At 36.8% G+C, this 21,137-nt stretch overlaps 4 protein-coding genes and 1 long non-coding RNA gene across 11 annotated transcripts; 2 read left to right on the forward strand and 3 right to left on the reverse strand.

Moving 5' to 3' along the window:
- Positions 1-6,161: 6,161 nt before the first annotated feature.
- On the reverse strand, positions 6,162-8,366 carry LOC106407578. Of its 7 annotated transcripts, none has more exons than XR_007324343.1 (5): positions 7,588-8,366; positions 7,415-7,509; positions 7,226-7,265; positions 7,079-7,139; positions 6,162-6,589 (listed from the first exon to the last, which is right to left on the reverse strand). XR_007324343.1 is itself a non-coding variant. In XM_013848451.3 (5 exons), exons 1-5 carry the CDS (start codon positions 7,619-7,621, stop codon positions 6,374-6,376), a joined length of 261 nt encoding a protein of 86 aa, XP_013703905.1. In that variant the 5' UTR covers positions 7,622-8,355; the 3' UTR covers positions 6,162-6,373. The 7 variants fall into 7 exon arrangements, 3 of the variants coding, with proteins under 3 accessions (XP_013703905.1, XP_013703906.1, XP_013703904.1); XM_013848451.3 differs by having other exon boundaries at positions 6,162-6,445; positions 7,415-7,468; positions 7,588-8,355; XM_013848452.3 differs by having other exon boundaries at positions 7,415-7,468; positions 7,588-8,354.
- A 1,886-nt stretch (positions 8,367-10,252) lies between these two features.
- LOC111206523 lies at positions 10,253-12,415 on the forward strand. Its single transcript, XR_002658798.2, has 4 exons — positions 10,253-10,770; positions 10,867-10,947; positions 11,053-11,122; positions 12,044-12,415. It is a non-coding gene; the product is annotated as an uncharacterized LOC111206523 (long non-coding RNA).
- Positions 12,416-15,022: 2,607 nt separating this feature from the next.
- On the reverse strand, positions 15,023-15,492 carry LOC106409056 (wound-induced basic protein). The gene is made up of 2 exons (XM_013849744.3): positions 15,332-15,492; positions 15,023-15,171 (listed from the first exon to the last, which is right to left on the reverse strand). The coding sequence occupies exons 1-2, from the start codon at positions 15,397-15,399 to the stop codon at positions 15,102-15,104; spliced, it is 138 nt and encodes a 45-aa protein (XP_013705198.1). The 5' UTR covers positions 15,400-15,492; the 3' UTR covers positions 15,023-15,101.
- A 171-nt stretch (positions 15,493-15,663) lies between these two features.
- LOC106411536 (FHA domain-containing protein FHA2) lies at positions 15,664-17,537 on the reverse strand. Its single transcript, XM_013852320.3, has 3 exons — positions 16,719-17,537; positions 16,410-16,567; positions 15,664-16,018 (listed from the first exon to the last, which is right to left on the reverse strand). Exons 1-3 carry the CDS (start codon positions 17,287-17,289, stop codon positions 15,809-15,811), a joined length of 939 nt encoding a protein of 312 aa, XP_013707774.1. The 5' UTR covers positions 17,290-17,537; the 3' UTR covers positions 15,664-15,808.
- A 606-nt stretch (positions 17,538-18,143) lies between these two features.
- LOC106410810 lies at positions 18,144-21,107 on the forward strand. The gene is made up of 2 exons (XM_013851421.3): positions 18,144-18,812; positions 19,496-21,107. Exons 1-2 carry the CDS (start codon positions 18,547-18,549, stop codon positions 20,874-20,876), a joined length of 1,647 nt encoding a protein of 548 aa, XP_013706875.1. The 5' UTR covers positions 18,144-18,546; the 3' UTR covers positions 20,877-21,107.
- The last annotated feature ends 30 nt before the right edge of the window (positions 21,108-21,137 follow it).

Raw genomic sequence — 21,137 nt, forward strand, 5'->3', positions numbered from 1 at the left:
ATCACTAAGTGAGCCGGGCCATGGCCTTCAATAAGGCTGGTCGTGCCTGCTATAGTATTGATATTGGCACTCTTTAAAATGAGGTTAACAAAATATCTTTTGTCTTTTAATGGCTTTGTTTTATGTTCTTAATAATTTCGACTTTGTATAAGGCATATATATAAAGTAAAAACTTTATTTCATAAATAGAATTGCCAAAGTCATAGAACATAAAGCCAAATCAAGAATTCAAAATGCAAAGACAAAAGCAATATGATATCGAAATCTTCATATTCAGTCACTTGTAAGGAGGTCTGAAGTCTCAAAGTCCTCATGATCATCTTTGTCATGGGCTTGATCATCCTCATGATCCAGATCATTCTCATTATCATAATGGACCAAATTTGCCTCAGAGTTCTTGCCTTTTATGCTCTCCTGGTAGAGTTTAACAAGGTGTTGGGGAGTTTTGCATTTATTAGCCCAATGATTGGTCATCCCACAACGATGGCAAGCTGATTTGGTCGAGCTCGAGCCATGGGTTTTGAAGTCGGACTTATACCCACGGTTAGCTTGATGACCTCGGCTGTAGCCTCGGCCTCGGCTGCGACCAAGATGGTCTTGTGGTTGAAATCCACGGCCACGTGGTTGAAACCCACGGTTACGACCTTGCCATCTACCACGGCCTCTTATGCGACCATGGTATGACTCTCTTGGAGTCTCATCTTTTGGCTCTACGGCCGCATGTGCCTCAGGCAATGCTTTAGCACCAGGAGGCCTTAGCTCACTGTTCATCATGAGCAACTCATTGTTTTGCTCAGCTAGCAACAAACAAGAGATTAAGGCAGCATAAGTGGAGAAACCCTTCTCTCGGTACTGTTGCTGAAGCACAACATTGCTGGTGTGGAATGTGGAGAATGTTTTCTCCAACATATCAGCATCAGTAATAGTCTCACCACAAAGTTTCAACTTTGAGACTATTTTGAACAAAGCCGAGTTATACTCTTCCACAGACTTATAGTCTTGGATTCTCAGGTTTCTCCAATCATAAAGGGCTTTTGGCAATATCACAGTTTTCTGATGATTAAATCTGGTTTTCAACTCTGTCCAAAGTTCCAGAGGATTCTCAATTGTGAGATACTGGTCCTTGAGACCTTCAGCAAGGTGATGGCGAATGACAACAAGTGCCTTGTAATTATCCTTGTCTGATGGCTCAGTGCCTTCAGTGATAGTATCACCAAGGTTTCTGGACCTTAAGAGGATTTTGGTATCAAGCTCCCATTGGAGGTAATTATCTCCGGAGAGATTGAGGGAAGCATATTCAAGGTTGTTGATTTTCGACATCTGAATCAAATATCCATAAAGGAGTAAGGATTCATAATATAATTCAGGATTTGAATTTATATGCCAAGGAGATTGATGATTTATTATGCATTTTATTTTCAGAAAATATTTTATATGCATTAAGATAAAAATTTTGTCAATCAATATGGATGGATTAAAATGCATCATGGACAAGACAAATAACTTTTATAATGTTCAAGATATTTGTAAACCAAAGTAGATTTTCAAAATCGGTTAAAACTTGGTTTATAATTTCGAATAAAGCAAATGTACTTAAATTTTAAATGGAAACCGATTTTGTCTAACTATATGCAAACAGTGTGAATCATTTAGATGCAAATAACATGAACCACTTCAGACGCACTAGTATCATCATTGCTAAAGCTATGCGAACATGTATGTTTGGTTTCAATTATGTGATACCTATGTCCAGTTTTAACAATATGATAGTTGGATGCATGCAAAGGTCAGTTCATGGATGATTCAAGTTTGATCTAATGATTTACTAAATGATGCTATCAGGTATGCAAATGATCAGTACATAATTTAATCATAGAATCAGGTTCAAGTATGAAACTAGATCAAGTTTTATTTTAACTAGCAAACAATGTGATCAAAATTCAGTATGATATAAAATCAGTTCATGGTTGGTTTAATTAACAATATGATCAAATGATTTCAACCAGATTTTATTCTACCTTATGACATATCAAGACTATGGCTTATAAAACTTTAGAAATAATTTTTAGTCAAAGATATGCTTTTAATAAAATCAAACAAGCATTTATAAAATCGATTATGCATTTATAAAAATCATAAAAGGTTTTTAAAACTTTGATAGTTACAAAACAAATATTAATAGTCAAGGATATGCAATGAATGATTTTAATTTCGATTTTATTGATGGGTTGACTGATTTTAGGAGATCTGGCCGAAAATGGCACAGCAAGGGATTGATGGAATTTTGTTTTGGCCAGATTATACACTTATGTTTATCACATCTGGTAAAATGGCCAAACAAAAGGATTGAATCAAAAGGTTTAAGCTTTCTCTAATAATCTTATGATTCATAAGTTTTTATAAACAAGATTCATGTAGATCTTTAGGTATTTTCATAAGTTTATAAGTTTTTAGAGAAACATAGAACCTTTAGAGAATTTTAAGTTTTATGGATTCAAGATACTTTTAGAATCAAGTTTCATATGGATCATATGGATCATAGAAACAAGATCAATATTTTAAATCCATAGATTGTTCATAACTTATGGATTCATATAGATCCTAGATTTCTTTCAGATATAATGGTGTTCTTTAGATTTCAAGGTTTTGATTTGTTTACCTTTTTCACCACAAGAATCTGAGAGGACCACCGTGAGAGAGAGGCTGAGAGTTGGCCGGAATTTGAGAGAGAGAGGAGATTTCCGGCGGAGAGAGAGAGCTGGCCTGGTGGAGAGAAGGCTGAGCGCCGGTGGAGCAAAGGCTGAGCACCGGAGGAGCTGGCCGGAAAGGGAAACGCCGGCGGAGAGAGATTTCTCAGGTGGAGAGCACAATCGTGCTGATAACGTGTTAGAAATATGAGAGAAGTGTTGTTGTGAAAGTTGTGTCTTTCTCATTAGCTCTCACTATCAATATATAGTGGAGGTTCATAAGGGTTTACACAAAGGAGAGAATCTACACATTTATTACATATTTACCACAAATATCTAGACTTGGTCAAAGCTCATAAATGCTCCGGTTGAATGAGTCTTCATCTTGACTAGTCTTGGTCGGATGAGACGGACCGGAGACGGGTGTAGACGGACCGGATAGTCGGGTCAGATGTAAACCTCCTTGATGGTTAATGGCAATCCACATATCCATATCATGGATTTATAACAGATAAAGATATTTTGAATTTAGATTCAACACACGTGACAAAAAAAAGAAATGGTCTAGTTTGTTGAAATCGAATGTAATTGTGTAAACAACCAACAAAAAACTACCCTAGTACATGTTACCGTCTTAAAATGTAATAAAAACATAAAACTGACCATGAGTGTAAATCACTCTTAGATAATGTCATAAAGCTAATAGAAATTATTTTGTTCCTGTAATAAGCGAAGGTACTTCAATATTTGACAAAAAGACAGTCCTTTTTTGTCTGTGTGTGCCATATGCCTTTTTTGTTAAAACTTTCATAATTTATAAAGGTGATCGTGTTATTTTCCCATGATAGGTATTGTATAGCATCAGATGTCCACCAAACTATGACCTCATATTAAATATCCATCAATTGTATACTAAAAAACGTATTTCTCCCCGAATTAAAAGTTACAATCTTATTTCTCTCCAAACCGATAGTTTCAAATTTAATTATACATAAACTATGGTTTAAATCGATTTACGGTTTACCCAACAATATTAACCAGTTAAAACAACAAAGATTCTAATTTTAATTAAACCAAATTTGTTGAATCAAAAAAAAAGAAATAATTAAACCAGACCCATGACCCATTGCTCTCTTCTTCTTAACCCGAGAAAAAAACTAGCGAGAGATGATGGCACCTCCTCCTCCTTCACCATCATCGTCTCCTTCTCTTCAACATCTCACCTTCAAAAATTATCTTCCTTCCAGAGCACCACCACCATCATCTTTACGTGGAGAAATTGGATCCTTATAATATTTAAAGCTTGGAACGGATTTTTTTTAATTTGTTGGGGATTATGCAGCTTCAAGATTTTTATTTAATGTAGTTTTGATCTATAGAAAACAAAAATATTTAAAGCTTGGAACGGATTTTTTTTAATTTGTTGGGGATTATGCAGCTTCAAGATTTTTATTTAATGTAGTTTTGATCTATAGAAACAAGTTTTGTAAATCATCGCAAAATTGTAGAGAGAGAGAGAGGGGTAAGAGTTGTTGTCAGGTAAAGAAGAAGAGAGCAATGGGTCACGGGTCTGGTTTGATTATTTCTTTTTTTGGTTCAGCAAATTTGGTTTAATTAAAATTAGAATTTTTTTGTTTAACTGGTTAATATTGTTTGGTAAACTGTAAACCGATTTAAACCATAGTTCATGTATAATTAAATTTGAAACTATCGGTTTGGGGAGAAATAAGATTGTAACTTTTAATTCGGGGAGAAATACGTTTTCAATATTCAATTCATGGATATTTAGTATGAGGTCATAGTTTGGTAGACATCTGATGCTATACGATAGTTATCGTGGGAAAACAGCACGTTCACCCATTTATAATTGTTTTAGTATCCCTTGTATTATGATTTAATAATATATACGATTGCGATCCGATGCAACTAAATACAATTATTATGAACAACTCCTTTTAGCAAAAAAAAAAAACTCTTCAAACAACTCCATTATGAAATTCTTCTCGTGACATGTGTATATTCACGACAAACTATTCCACATGCACAAATCTATGATTATTAGAAAAACTAGATCCATTTCCTCGCTAAGCGCATATAATCTATTTAAAATTGAATAACTCATCTCATAAATTTTAGTAACTTTTTTTATATAGATTATCTTTTGTTTTTTGAATTCCTTTTATTAAAAGAATTTATAAATAATGTAATCCAAAATTTTATCTTCAGTATTAATGTAGTACTTCAGTATTTATGTAGTACTATAAATAAAATCGAACATGTAGTTTGATGATAAAACCCAAAATTAAAACTGTAATTGTCTTTTTATCGAAACTGACTTCTGGAAATTTAATTTTTTATTTTCAATAAATAGATATATATTATTTTTTTTCTTTATCTTCTGATTCCACAACTAATAAACTAAATGTTTTTATCTTCTTATTAATTCAACCAGAAAGTTTTTGATACATGGTTAGGGCATTTTTGATAACTAAAATAGTAAGAGGTCGTTTCTATGCTTTGAGCAGCGCAAAATACACTCTATCAAAAACTCTTGCCCGAGAATGTAATGATATTTTAATCTTATGGTGTGATTAATATTTTCCCTATTATTATCATGTAAAAGAAAAGAAAATTGAGATATAAGAATTAGATATGAATGAGAAATACAGAGAATGGTAAGTACCAAACAAAGAGGCAAAACCACAGAAAGAATATTTATTACACGCCTATAACATATAAAAGCTTGTGACATATTGCGTTAGTATAAATAAGAAAATCTCAAAAGGCCAGATGCTGGCATAGACTTCAATTATTTTCTCGTTCTTACCTATTGTATAATAATCTCACTTGTTTTATTGGTACTGAAAAGAGGTCATTTTCAAAGATAGAGAACATTCTGAAAATAGTTTCGATAGATTCAAGTTTTTTTCTTTCCACTGTCCACTTCTTTCACAATTTATCGTCTTTCGTGGATCAAATCAAACCAAACTAAAAAAATAGATATATGTTTTACATCTTAGTACTCCTGTTATGCTTTAACAATGTACATAAACTGTTAAAAGTATTGTAATTTGTAAAATGTCATATCACATATAGATATATTTGAAATATGTAGTCTAGATATTTTTCTTTTTAAATAGTTGGCCTTAACCGACATCGCCACTGCATTATTTATCAAAAGGTTTTATTGGTATAGATAGGTTCTTTGAATACTTTTTAAGATCATTCGTCTATACACCTACATAAAATTAAATATAATTTATATTTTAGCTTTATTATATAAATAGTTCTTTAGTTTTGTTACAAATTCACAATTTTACGCCTCTTATATCGCAGCTATGGCGCTAACTAATATGTGTGTAGATATTTCTTTAGAAAAACCCCAAAGACAGTTGTAGGCCAATCATGTAACAAATAAAATAATATCATTGTTGTAAATTTTTGGCAATAAGACATGTTTGTTGTGGTCCTGTGTTGTAACCAAAAGAAAATTATTATTTACCTTCATTGTTATTATTGAGTTACAATTACAGAAGGTTTTCATAGTAGTACATCACTTATTCACTTCTCTTGTGCTTTTGAAGTTGTTGGGTGTAAGAATAACATACAATAACTTTGGAGTTCATATCATAATATAAACTTACATTGCCTCATGTTTCTTTTCCCCAACCAAAATGATACCAAATTTACAAAACCCTTTTGACCATCAGCCACCAAATGTAGCTCCTTTCATGATCTTTCTCCACTTTATTAGACTTCTGCAAAGAACAAACCCGTTACTTTTATGCACAAACTCTTTCCTGGCACGTGCTAATGCGTCTACTTTTAGTTTAGCACACAAGCATTTACATCTTGCATGTATCTCTTCGAACCCCTGACCAAAAATGTAATTCCGTCGGTTTCTAATCAAGAAAAAAAAAAGCCAAGGATTGGTGTGAATACATATGAGAACGTACCTTATTCATGCAAGAATACCATGACTCATAAAACATTTAACTTGCCCATTCTTTCTTAAGACCTATACCTTTATATATGCTCGAAATACCCAAATGCTAAGTCCTACAATTAGCTTTTGATTTAAGAGAAAACATTGATTAAGTCTCCTAAGTATCACAATCTGTCTTTTGATGGACCTAACACTATCTGCCTCAAAATTGTCAAACCTAGCCTTCTTCAAAGCCAGTATTCTTCCTGTTTCAGGCTCTCGTGCACCGAACACACTAATGTACATCCCTTGTCCGATCTACAAAATCCTCAGAAAGAAAAACATACCAAATCTTCCCTCTGAATTGAAAAAAAATCTGACCAACGACATTTGAATCTATACATAACGAAACACATATTTATAAAAAAGAAGAAAAAAAAGATATAAGCCGAGAAAAGCAAATTACTGCTACTGGTGGAGTTGCCACTTGCCAGGCTCTTGCGCGTGCTTCTCCTATAGTAGAGAGACTGATAACAAAAAGAGAAAAAAAAACTTAGATTAAATTAATCAAGTCTTAAAATTGTACGTATCTACACAAAATTAAAAGTCTTACATGGTGGTATGTCGTATGCGCCTTCTTCTCGCCCCTTTACCTTTTGTTGTTACCGGAGAAGCAAATAAAGAGAAATCAAGCAAAGGTCATGGGGATGAAAATATCAGAGAGAAATATTGTATTTGAAACTGTGAATGTGGTAAACTTTTATTAGCTTTTCAAATGCTTCCGATCGAAACTGGAACCAACCATGGATAGCTTCGCGGCGACGTTGGTCAGCCACGCAAGCAAGACGGCGACGACCTGCTGAGGCAAAAGCTTGGCTAGTGACAACTTTGAGGCATCTGATCCCATGAAAAATTCGATGGAGGGAAGCAAACTCTACGAATATGCAAATGTAAACAGAAAGAAGTAAACGGTACCGTTGACATCGAGGGAGTCGTGCGAAATCAACATCTCCCGCTGCGTAGCATCAGAAACTTGGGTCGCCGCGTGTTTGGGAGGGGCTTTCCGAGAAGAAGGCTTTGACTTGGAGATCCCTTTCTTTGTTGTCTGCTTGTAGAAACCTTTTATGCTCGTGAATTTTCAGCTAATCGAACTGATAATCGTCACCACTTGTCCTTTCCGTTTGGTTTCTTCGAGATAAGATCGCCGGAAACAGGGGATTTTCTGTTGGAATTCATCGATCGAGAGAATATTTTTCTGTGTAATAAATCTGAGAAGAATAATAGAGATATAAAGAAACATAGAGGGATGAAGGCGAAAGGAAGCAATAAATGAGATTTTCGGAGGATTCATTGAACAGAGATGGAGTAGTGTGTCGATTGATCGACGATCCGTTGAAGAAGTGGAAACGGCGAAGCTAGGAGATCAACGATCTATTGAAGAAGAGGAAACTATGGATCTAGGAGATAGACGATCCACTTAGAAGTGGAGATGTCGAAGGAAATCATCGACCCAGCCTCACGTTCTAAGGTTTCTCTTGGACTGAGCTTTTGGACCAAATAATTCACTTCACGGATAAAAAAACAACAGCCCAACAGTACTGCCCAAAATCGGTGTGGCGTGGCAAAAACCAAGTTTTTCATTGGTTGATTTTTGAAGCTGACGTGGATAGGCTCAATGGAGCTCATATCCCCTTTTACTTATTGTTTGATATCACCGTAACTATTTGATAAACAATACATTAAGTTTTTAGCATAATATTTTCTTAAGTGAGTATCTATCTCAGAAGCTTTAGAGTTTCTTTTTTTTTTTTTTGTTAAAGTATTAGCTTTAGAGTTTTTGACCTACATCACTCTAAAACTTATGAGTTATGATAAACTTTGCATGTATATTTAAATTCTTAGATATCGCTTCTCTTTTCTAATCTAATTTTAGTTTACGTGTAAAAGTTTTGCATATACTAAGGCCACGAGTTTTCACAGTAGTTTTTATTGTTTAAGAAAACAAAAAAAAAGAAACAAATACAGTTCGGACGTATTTTTAGGTCATAATCAGAAATATATATATATATATATGTTTATAAGTACGTCAATCCTCTCGAATATCTCTTTTTAAGTTTTTGTTACAAAAATAATCTTCAAGAAAGAAAATGACCAAAATAGCCTTTTTTATTTTGAAAATTTTAATTTTAATTTTTTATTTTTTAAATTTGTAACTCTATCTCTAAAACTTTACCACTTAACTCTAAACTCTAAGTGTAGATTAGTTAACCCTAGGGTAAAACTTATTTTAGGGTAAAACCCAAAATACATTTTTACCTTTTAATAAAACTTATTTTGATCATTTTCTTTATTGTGGGCTATTTTTGTGACAAACACTTAAAAAAATGAATATCATAAAGAATTTCTCTTGTAATTTTATAAGTATGTGAATTTCATAGAAAATGAGTCATTTTGTACGATACAAAAGTTGAAACTAAAAGCTGTACATGTTTCTTACCAACAAAAGCTAAAAAAGCCAAGAAGGAGCTTATGAAATGAGATAGCTAAAACAAAGTAGCACTCAGTCGTGTCTCAGCCAAGCTTGCACAAGGTTGCTGAATTTTTTCCTATAGACTTCTTGGCAAGGATTGCGTCTCTTATTTGCCGGTCAATCACGTTGAATAGCGCCTGTGGAGTGGTGGAGATTCCATTGTGTAGCCTGTTGTTCCTCTCCCATCATAATTTACATATCGTGGTTTGAGCAGTATGTAGATTGAGAGTCGGAGGGCAGAAGCTGAGCTTCATAGCTAGCCATTCCATGAACGCTGTCCAATGTGAAAGAGAGTTTGAGGGTAGCCAAGTCTTATGAGGACCATGGTCCAAAGTTCCTCACGGTTTCTAATCAGAAATATTATAAGGACATATATGTTATCTCTGTAACGATGTTGGTAGAATTCGTGTTATTCACTATGTTAACACACGAAACAAAACCAACCTTTATCCGAGGTTAAGACCTAGATGTTCGCAGTAACATTTGTTCTGTTTTCGTATCTTTGGATTGTTCGGTGCTGCACCAACTTGTTTGTATATGTTTGATGGTTTTATAACATGGCGAGATCCTTAAAATTATATTATCTTCTTATTTTGTCATTGATTGGATCACGATACTTGTATATCGTTAAAGAAGATAACATACAGACACTACAATAAAACGTTATAGACTCCAACGAAAAATTCCGATGGCCCTTTTTCTCGGAATAACTCCGATGGTTTAGCGAGATAATAGCGATAAATGATGAAGTTCATCGGAAACTTATAGGATTTCTCCGACAAAAAAGAATTGTCGGAAACGTCTCGTTAAAATTATCGGTAATTCCTCGGGTTAAACCCACAAATGAGATTTCTCGGCTTTTTATCGCAGATATCATCGGGAAATTGTCAGTATTAAAGTAGATTTCGTTCCAATGACAAGCATCGTCGGGAGTTTTGTTTTGTATATATAGAGTATTAAATATACAGTTGATAATACGTATATATAATATGTAAACTCCACTAACTAATATTTATAATTTTATAATAATATATAATATGTGGTTCACAGCTTTTGAATGCATATTTCTCGATAACATTTATATATCTAATAAATACATATCTCCTCTTCTCCTCTATCTAAGAGCACGTTCAACGCTGTCTCTTAAGTACGTATTTAACGCTTAAACGTGATTAAAAGAAAAAAAAAAAGACAAAATCCGAAGCCACGTTCCTTAATTAGGGGCGCTATGATACCGTATGTTACGGGCAAGTGTCACACAATAATTGGAAAGGGCAACGGTGGAGACGCGTCTTCGTTTCATCTTCTTTCTTTTCAGAAACCGTCTCGACGACGAGAAGGGCGATTCCTCTGGCTCTCAGTGGCTCTTCTCTCGTCGACTCCTCGGCGACGTCTCCTCTCATCGAGAAAGGAAAAATACGACGTCTCTATCGATGGCTCTGCTCGAGGAAGGATGACGGTGATTTGGATGGAGAGCTTGAGTTGGTGGCTCTCCTCGGCGATACGGCGATGTCTCAAACGGTGGGTCTCGTCGACGAAGGAAAGCGACGATCTGACAATTGGTGGCTCTCAGAGACGCAGATAAACGCCGCCGAGTGTTAATCTTTGTTTTGGTTGTTGATCAAAAGGTAAAAATCTTTTCACTTGATTCTGTCTTAAATTAAGCATGTCTTAATCTTTGTTTTGGTTGTTGATTTGTTTTTTAATTTGTTTATGTGTTTCAGTCGGTACATGGATGGATCAAGACGCACGATCCAGGTTCAAGACGAAGATAAACGGCGTCTGTTGCTCAGGCGTATGAAACGGTAATACTTTGTTCATTTGGTTATGTCTTTGAATCTTCTAATTATCCATGATCCATTTTGTTCTTTCATTTTCTAATTTTTTTTTTGTTTCTTTATGTCTTTGAGTCGGGAGATGGATGGATGAAGACGCATGATCCAGGTTCGCCAGACCAAAGGCGTACTCTTGTTGATAGAGGTAAACATTTATCTTTCTGTCCAATAGAGTAAAGCATTGTCTTAGGTAATTGTTAGGTAAAGCATTGAAATGAATTGACTCCTCGGTGATAAATGCTTTGGTTAGGTTTGCATTGTGTTTAGGTAATAAATTGATGGTTTTGTGTAGTTAATGAATTGATGTTAAGGGTTGATAGATAGAGATGGTGTAGTGTGATGAATATGTTAGGAATATGTCAACTTGGTTTAATAGATATAGATGGTGGTTGTGATCAATGCGTTAATCCTCCTCTTTCTTCTATTAAACTCTTCCCCTTTCTCCTCTTTTCTTCTCTTTTCAATTCGTTGCTTCTGTTCTTTTATCTTCTCTCTTCTTTGATCAACGGAAATGGATTACAATCCGTTTACACAGTCATCAAACTTTGTTGGACTACTTAATAGTCAACAAAGTATTTCCTTTGGTTCATCTCAAGTTCCAACTCCAGTTTCGGAGGATGTTGGTGAGTGTCGGGAACGAAGGAAGTGGACGCCCAGTGATGATATTCTGCTGAGCTGTGATGCTTCTCTCATATTATTCCACTTTATTTGAATAATTTTTGTTTCATGTTTTATTTACAAATCAATGTTTAAAATATTATCTCTTAATATGTTTTATTTAAGAATTAATTTTTTTAAAAAAAGTTTATTAATTTTTAATTTCTAAGAATCTTTAATTAAAAAAACTAGCATTGGAAGATATTAAATTCTGTCGTCTCTTAGCCAAATCTCTTAGCACACAATTACTATTAAAAATTAGTTATGATAGCCATAATGGGTTTTTGGGTTGTACATTCTCTAAATCTTTCTCCTTTACCATTTATTCTCAACAGATCTTTGCGAAAGATAAGATCTTTTCTTTCCCTTTCCTCTTCTCCTTTCCTCAATCTTTTCTTTTTTCTTTTAGATCTGTGACTCTTTTCAAAAACCACCACCACCTTAGCTCCTTGTACCGCCACGCCGTGACTCCTTACACATCCACCGTCGTAACTCCTTGCATCTCCACCGCCGTATTTCCTTACACCGCCACCGCCGTTACTCCTTGCCGAAGGCCCCGCCATTGCCACCGCCGCCCCCACAATTTCTTCACTACCAAATACAACTCCTTCCCTGTCACTGCTGTAACTCCTTGTAGCCGGAATCCACTCTACACCGGCATCGTATTCGACTGTTCTATTTGTATTTGTATTATAATGTTTATACAATTATAAACGTAATTGTTTATATGTAAATATGTAATACATATTTTATAATTTTAATATTATTAGTTTTTTTTGCATTTAATTATTTTTATTTTTAGAGAAAAATATTAAATTGTCGGAAATTTATCGGGTATATATTTTGAATGTTCGTCGGAATGTTCCGATCACTTTCCGAAAAAGACTTCCGACAACATTTATCATCGGAATTTACCGATTTATTTCCGAGAAAGGGAGGTTTCCGACACCCGAACTCCGACTACAATTTGATTGTCGGGAAATAGTTGGGAAACGTCATTACCGACCAACTTCCGATCAATATTGCTGTCGGCACTGAGCATTATTCTTGTAGTGAGAGAAAACAACAAATAAACAACTTCAAATTTTTACTACACAGTTGATGGCATTGGTAAGTTTGGGAACAAATCAAACTAAAAAATGCTCAACAGCCAAAATTTGTATTATTGTCTATAGAAATTGGGTAGAATAGTTTAAAATGAGAAAGTAGTGGGTATATTACTCTTACCTACCACAATCCACAAACCAGATTTTTTTTTTTTTTTTGATCAAAAACCAGATTTTTTTAAGAATAGTTTTTACCAGAGGCTGACACCATATAAGATAACAAAGTTTTTAACCAAATACGCATGGGCATTAGCGATTAAATTATTTGAGTTCTCTTCAATCTCTAGTAAAATTAATGAAAATTAGTTTGTCTGTATGTCACTTGCCCCAACTAGCTCTCGCGTAGGTCCCTCCACGGTGATGATTTTCAAAGGAGATTACAGTGTAATTCGTTTGGAGATCAAGATAGTGTGGGACCTTTCTTAGCAGTAGACGAGTCTAAATCAGAGTCAATCTCGTGCTCGAGATTCGCGTAGGAGAAGAATATGTAGCTACACCTTTGTTGGTATGGGCCTAACCCTCCCAAAAGACCCACATGATAATTGTCCTGACACATGATTAAGACAGGTGAGCTCGGTTCGTCGACTCGCGAACCAGTAGTCAGCTCGACTTCAGACTACTTTTAGCCGACAGAGCGAATGACCGTAAGTCAGCGGCCCGACGACTCGGTTCAGCGGCCCGACATCTCGGCCCAATCGTCGAAAAAGCCCGTTAGGTCAAAGCGAATTAGGTCAACAGGAGACCGTTTATAAAAGGAGGAGGAGAGGCAACGATGAGGGGATCCGCAAATTACTACACTCACTTTCGGCTAGATCTAGGGTTTCATATCTTATCATCTCGCCGACTTGTACGGTCCGACGAACTAGCTTTCGCCGGACTAATTCCGATCATTCCTTTTCTCCTTTTGTAATTTCGTGTCAACTCCTTGATCTAATAAAACGCGTCTTTGTCTTGACCCACCGACGAAAACTCGTCTATTTCTCTTTACTAGTTTATCGACAGTTTCCGTTCAAACAACGTTAGCGCCAGCAGGCTTTAGGGTTCACGTGCCAGATGCATGTTTCACGTGTTTCACGTGGTAGACTTGCTATTCCACGCTGTTTTTTAACCAATGGTAATAGAAACGAACTAAGAACAAATGGTAAACGCTTATTGATAATCTGAGATTTACAGACTTGATAGTTAATCATATGTTTAAGTAACCGAAACCAACATGTCCACTATCACGTAACATAAATATCGTAAGCAATTAATCTCTCCTTTGTATTTTCTTTGACATTACATGGTCCTTGTTGGATCTTTAGAATGTGTTTCTACCGAGGCTGAATAGATGAACCGATAGCAGGGCATATAAAAATAAAGAACATACGAGAATAGGGAAGCAAAGAGGTGCGATGGAGAGTGCATGAGGATCAGAGCAGAATGTAAAAGTTACTAACGGCGGGGTTTGTGCTTCAGTGGATTTCTAACTGAAGGCCCATAATGTTTTTTGCCATATAGCCCAAATAATATTGGGCCAGACTAGCAAGTTATTTGCCACATAGGCCCAACCAACTGAAAGTGGTGGTATTGTAGTTGGAAACAAACAGTAAAACTTGTGTAGAAAAAACTTCAAGAACTGTGACAGTAACTCTGGACTTGGACTAACTCTTGGGATTCAATTTTTATCTATTGTAGCAACAATTCCACAACTGTTGGATTGATTTAGTTAGTACTGGTATAAATCTTATCGATAGAAGTAACTGTTGGGTACAACAGGTAGCAACTATTTTGTTTGCTTGAGAATCAGGTTATTCCGGGAACAGAGAAAGATTCATGAACGAGGAAGACAACATCATCAAAACAGATAAAAAAAAGAGAGCAATTGAGAGGAACAGAAGCTCATGATTTTGGGGACTGGCAGGAAGAGTTATTTGAGGAACAGAGCTTTACTTGAAGAGGAAAGGGAAGGAATAAAAGTTGATCATTCTTGGGGACTATGAGCAAGTAATAGAGGAATATATAAAGTTCCAGGAAAGACAAAGGAAGCATCAGGATTCATCAGAAGAACACAATCAAAACTAAACCTCTAGCTACGTAATCAAAACTGGTTGTAATGATATTATCTTGAGAAGACTTATTGTTCTATGAGTAGGCTAAAAAGTAAACTAGCAATGTTTACGTGGTTCTTGTGGTGACAACATTGGTCTGAAGCATTTTGAACTGGAAAGTTCTTTTTCCTTTGGTGAATTGGATTTTCTTCAATTTGTCTTTTGACATATAGGAAACAGGATACGATCAAAAGCGTAACAACTAAAGATGAACCATTGAAACTGAAAATGTTTTCAGAACATAAAAAGGTTACAAAACAAAGGATAAATCTTATTCATTCATCACAGGCTTGTTGTCGCTGGCTTTGGGCTTCTGTTCTCTTGGCTTGTCCTCGCCTCTCCTAGTTTACAAACACACGATGAGTTCAATAACATCAGTAAATTGACATAGCTAGAAAAAGACATAGCTAATATTTAACATCTCCAGATCCTAGAAACAAAAAAATTGCACATCACATTCTTTTTGGATCAGACAAAAGAAAGAGAGAAAAGTGTTTGTACCTTTTGTCGGTAGAGAACTTCGAGCTCAGGAAGGATTTGAAGAGAACGGAGTTGACATCGTAAATCATCTTTTCGATCAAATCTCTGGTAACTTCTAACTCAGGTGGCTGCAAATGAAATGACGGTATCCCTAAAGATCCCCACGTTCAACCATTTTATATTGTCGGCTCTTGACCATCTTCTTGAACTAGTTTGGGCCACTATCTATGGGCCTTGTCCGGCCCATATAACCTTGTTTCCATTTTAAACGTCGTTCTTTTTCTGATATGCCCGAATTAAAGGTGAAGAGAAAAAATCTCAGGGGGTTTTAACTTTTAACTTCAATGTCAAGATAATGTGAAGAAGATAAGATAGAAAAGCTTAAGCGACCCCGTTTATACACTCAGTTCGTGGGAGACAATCAAAAGATATTATAACGATAATCCACCACTAGTAGAACAAGTACAATCATTCATGTTGGTGAATGATTACAGTTTTTCATGAGAGTAGGGAGACGAGGGATACAAATTCTAGCGTAACTCTTCCTTTGGATCTAGTGTTGATTACGAAATGCTCCGGGTATTTTCTCAGCAGCATCAACAACCCGTACCATGGTTTACCATTTGCTTCGGGGATTGCCCAGTCTTCTTGCGCCAGGTACCTTCTTACTCGACTGTGATGCCATATGTTTCCATACTTCTTCAATATCTGTCACAACAGATCAAGCGATGCATTAGCATAATACTGAATCACAAAGACGTTTGGTTTATGAAAACAGGATGAAACTCTGCAACGAACTATAGGGTAATATCTTTATACTTTCTAAGGGTCGTACAGAAGTTCGCAAAGCGATTACGTTGGAAGACTGGTAAGAACCTAGACCCACACTAAGGCTTCACAAACCTACATGGAGACTATACAAGCTTGGCTTCGACGGATTAATACAACCAATAATATAGCCAGACCAATACGAAGCTAGTATTAATAAGGATAGATATAGATCTAATAACATGAAAGAAAATTGGTGTTTTCCGACAGTAGAAAACTCGTGCTATGTTCTGTACGAAAAAAGACAGGCAAATAGGTAGTAAGAACTAACCACGGAGTGAAGTTTTTCCATAGGCATCCAATCCCCAGGACCACACAAATCAGAGAGCACAGTTGCAACAGATGACACAACATCCTTCTCCTCCAGAAGCAAAACTTGCTGATCGTCAGCTTCACGATCTATCTTCGCTCTCCCCTCTCTCTTCTTCTCTGCACACATCAAAGCAGATACAAACACCCTGGTGTCACTATCATCCAAAACCAACTTCTAACAACTTTATCTAATCAAACGCCGAGCGCCACGTAAGCATTAAGCTAATAAAGATTCAAACTTTAACATAAACGATTTTAGTTTTTTTACCAGTGGAAGCATATTCATCTCTCCTCATCTTCTTCCCACTCCCTCTAACAACCTCCTCATCATCCTCCTCCTCCTCCTCATCATCCTCATAAAACTCTCTACTCCTCCCACTCTTCTTACCCGACCCGGACCCCCCACCCGAATGATAACTCTGGTACGGAACAACAACTCCACCAGAGACATGATGCCTGGGCCCCAACGGCCCGCCCAGGATACTCCGAACCGGCAACAGAAAGTAAAACTCCTTATCCCCAATCTGCAACAGATCCTGCGAGTCTAGCTTCACGTTAGGGTTCCCGGGGAGGTGCAGGACGCCTTCGACGAAGCACCCGTTCTTCCCCAGGACCTCGAGGGAGAACCGGCGCCGCGTGAAGTCGTAGAAGATCCGCGCGTGGTTGCGGGAGATGTTCATCCCGCCGCCGAGGGAGGACAGGTCGACGTCGACGGTGGATTTCTTGGAGTTGCGGCCGAGCATGATGGAGTATGATTGCATGTAGTACTCGAAATCCTCGCCTTGGAGCTTCGCGAATCCGACCTCTACGTCGCTGCCTCCTCCTACGGCGGAAGCCATGGCGCGTGTGAAAGTCTCCGGTGAATTTGATTTGAATTAGGGTTTGCGAATCGTGGTAGTTTCTGGAACTGGAAATGATCTGTTTGGATAATTGGTTTAGCTTATCCAGTGTCATCGAAGCTTCTTTAGGTGAAATGACTATTACACCCTTGTGGTTTAGCGAGCCCTCAGTAAAAAGGCTTTGTGAGACATTGTTATGGGCCTTATGGCTCCGTTAAGTTCAAGTTATAAGTATTTTGATAGAAAAAAAAAATATTTTGCAAATTTCAGTTGTAAATTTTGTTTTTGAACAAAAAAAATGTTGTGAACTTTTAAAAATGACTATAGTCAAAGCTTCAATTGGTGACTTAATTGAACAGAAAAATGAATAAAATAATAAATAAAATTCAGTTGAGAAAATGAAAAAATAGAAATATAGGAATTTAGGTTCAATTTATTCCCCATCAAAATTGGAAGAAGAATTATATTTTTTCATCGTTGAGAAAATGAGAAGAATAGAATGGGACCTATGTGACTGTAATTTGACAAAAAAAAAAAATAACATAATCAGTATCAAAACTAAGAAATAAAAATTTCACCATTATTTTGTTCATAAAATGTTGTCACCAATTGAAGTTAAAATAAGTTGTAAGTTTAAGTTGTAAACCTATAAAAAGGGGTAATCTTAAAAATTTACAAATAGTTTGAACATTAAGTTGTAAATTACGTGTCTTGTTTACATGTAAGTTGTGAAACCAATTACTTGTTATTAAAATTGACTAATCATAATAAGCAAAAGGTCCATCCATGTTCATCACATGGAACAAGATCCTCCAAGACCAACCTGTCACACCAGACTTTTCCTCTGTTTGCTTCTTCTCACAAAGTGCACACTTGAACCCCCAAAAAAAAACATTTTCTCCAATTTTTTTATACAAATTAACAAAAAGAAAATTAGAAGAAAAATAAAAAAAGTGGTAAGAGAACAAGTCCAGCTTAAAGAAGCTCATCTCTTTACTCATTTCACGATTCCCCCGTCTCGTGTTTCTCTCACACACTTGTGTCTTTGAGTTTCCTCCTCTTCTCTTCTTTTGGTCTTTCATCAAAAAGACCAAAGTTGATGTTTTTACAGCCCTAAACAGAGACAGCCACATACATGTGTTATGTCCCCATAATCCCATTATTACCACCATTTCACACTTCTCTCCTAAAATTTCCAGATCCGACACAAACCCATCTCAGAGCAGAATCTGCAGAATCAAGAGCCATAGAGAGAGAATGAGAGTGATATTGGACTCTTGGTGCTTCTGCAAAGGAGTAAGCAAAAGCGAGAAGATGAAAGGTTCGATTTTCTCCGGCAAAGCTCCGGCGATGGCTCGAATCTCCGTCTCCGGACCAAACGGTACTGTTACTTCCGGAACAGGATTCCTCATTCATCGGAATCTACTCCTCACCACTCACCTTAATCTCCCTTCCGTCTCCGCCACCGAAACCGCCGAGGTCCGCCTCCAGAACGGCGTCGCCGCCGCTCTCTTCCCTCACAGGTCCCCACACCACTCTCTTTGTCTCCTGTATTGTCGGTTGCACGATCCGGTTAAACTTTTTAAACCAATGCGATTAAAAATGGCTCTAATTCATATTTTTGAAATAAAGGTGGAACCTTTATACTGTATAGTTATGCCTATATGGTATGATTCTGGATCTCATGTCTAAATTTGGTAACTTTTAGCTTCACCTTGTGGTTAATTATTGAAGAATCCTTGCAAGTTTCTCTGCATTTGTTCACTGATTATATAAAAATGGCTCTAATTCATATTTTGAAATAAAGGTGAAACCTTTATACTGTATAGTTATGTCTATATGGTAATGATTCTGGATCTCATGTCTAAATTTAGCAACTTTTAGCTTCACCTTGTGGTTAATTATTGAAGAATGTTTCTCTGCATTTGTTCATTGATTATCTAAAAATGCATTTCATATTTTTGAAATGAAGGTGAAACCTTTATACTGTAGTTATGTTTATATGATTATGAATCTTGATCTATTATCTAAACTATAGTAAGTTTTAGTGCATTTGTTCATTGATAATCTAAAAATGCAATTCATATTTTGAAATAAAGGTGAAACCTTTATAGTATACTGTAATCATGTTTATATGATAATGATTCTTGATCTATTATCTAAATATAGTAACTTTGGCCAATGGTTTACTTGATGCTACTTGCAGGTTTTTCATCACAAGTTCGGTTATTGATCTGACCATAGTTGGAGTAGACCTTGTTGATGGTGGAGACTCAAACTCTCAGAGTCAAACCCAACAACAGCCACATTACCTGAAGACATGTTCTAAACCAAACCTGGAGTTAGGAAGTGTAGTGTACCTTTTAGGCTACGCTGCTCAGAACGAGCTCAAGATTGGTGAGGGGAAGCTAGTGGTAGCTACAGACAGTCTCATCAAACTATCTACTGATGAAATGATATGGAGTCCTGGATCAGCTGGGTTTGATGTTCAAGGGAATCTCGCATTCATGATCTGTGATCCGAGGAAGCTAGCTACATCACCAGCCTCAACTTCTACATCTTCCTCATCATCATTGAAGAAAGATAACAACAAGACGCTGATGATGCAGTTTGGTATACCAATGCCTGTGATCTGTGACTGGCTGAATCAGCATTGGGAAGGTAGTTTGGATGAGCATACGAGTAAACCTAAGCTGCCTCTCATTAGGTTAATGTCTTCTGGTCAGAAGAGTGAGCGTTCTTGTGCTTCTTTCACCATGCGCCCTGTCTTCAAGCCAACTGACTCTGCTGCTGATGTGGGAACACCATCTTCATCTAACGCTAGAGATCAAACTGAGGGAGACAAGGAGGAAAAAGAAGAAGAAACCTCAAGAAAGTTAACTACTTCTACAACTCATGCACAAGGCATCCCAACCCCTGAGATATATGAATCGCCAAAGCTAACTTCAAGCCCTTTAAGAAAGGACTCTGGTGGTGGTCAAGTCCATCTTTTGGATATCAACTTCCCGCCACGTGTACCTAAAGTCCCAACCTATCTTCCTCAGCTCAACTATCCACCACAGAGTAGTAACCATATGGTGGAAGAGGCTGAGATAGCCTCCGAGGGATCAGACGCGCAGATTGCTTCAACAGGCTCAGTGAACGGCGCTCTCAGCGAGGTCATCTCAAGCTCACCACCACCAGAAGCAGCTCACTATGTATATCACCACAATCATGGATACAGCAGCGAGGAAGAGACAACAATGTACTCTGCAGAGACAGCCGAGAGCCGAAACTATCCAACACCTCCAGCGAAAAGCTGTGTTGGAAGGAGCCAAAGCTGTGTGAGCTCCTCCGGCAGATGGGGAACGCCTCAGAAGAGTTTGAGCGGTAGAAGAGCAATGCTGGAGAAGCAAAGAAGCTTTGTCCATGGGAATAATAAGATGCATTCACAAGGAGGAGCAACCTCTCAGAGGAGTAATGACTATTACAGCCCAACGGTGTCATCAATCATGAAGAAAAGGAATAATAGTTCGGAGAAACCGGTTTTCAAACCGGTGCCTAGACCTAGAGCTGCTAGCCCTTCTTCCCAGAGATGGATGTTCTGAGACCAAGAGAAAAGAGCCAAAACTTTTGATGTCTTGTACTACTAATTTGATTTCAACTCTTGTGCAGGCATATTGAAGAGAGACGTTACCAATAGAAAAACATACAGTCTTGCATTCTTGTATTAGTTCAAAAAAAAAAAACTTTTGTTTTTGCTATCATGTTTTATATGAGAATGACACCTTAAGAACAAACTTATAAGTTATATATGTTGAGAGTAAACTGTGGACCAATATGGATATGCCATTCACTGCCTTCTAGCT

This window comes from Brassica napus, chromosome C5 (genome assembly GCF_020379485.1).
Source record: "Brassica napus cultivar Da-Ae chromosome C5, Da-Ae, whole genome shotgun sequence".
NCBI classification, from domain to species: Eukaryota; Viridiplantae; Streptophyta; class Magnoliopsida; order Brassicales; family Brassicaceae; genus Brassica; species Brassica napus.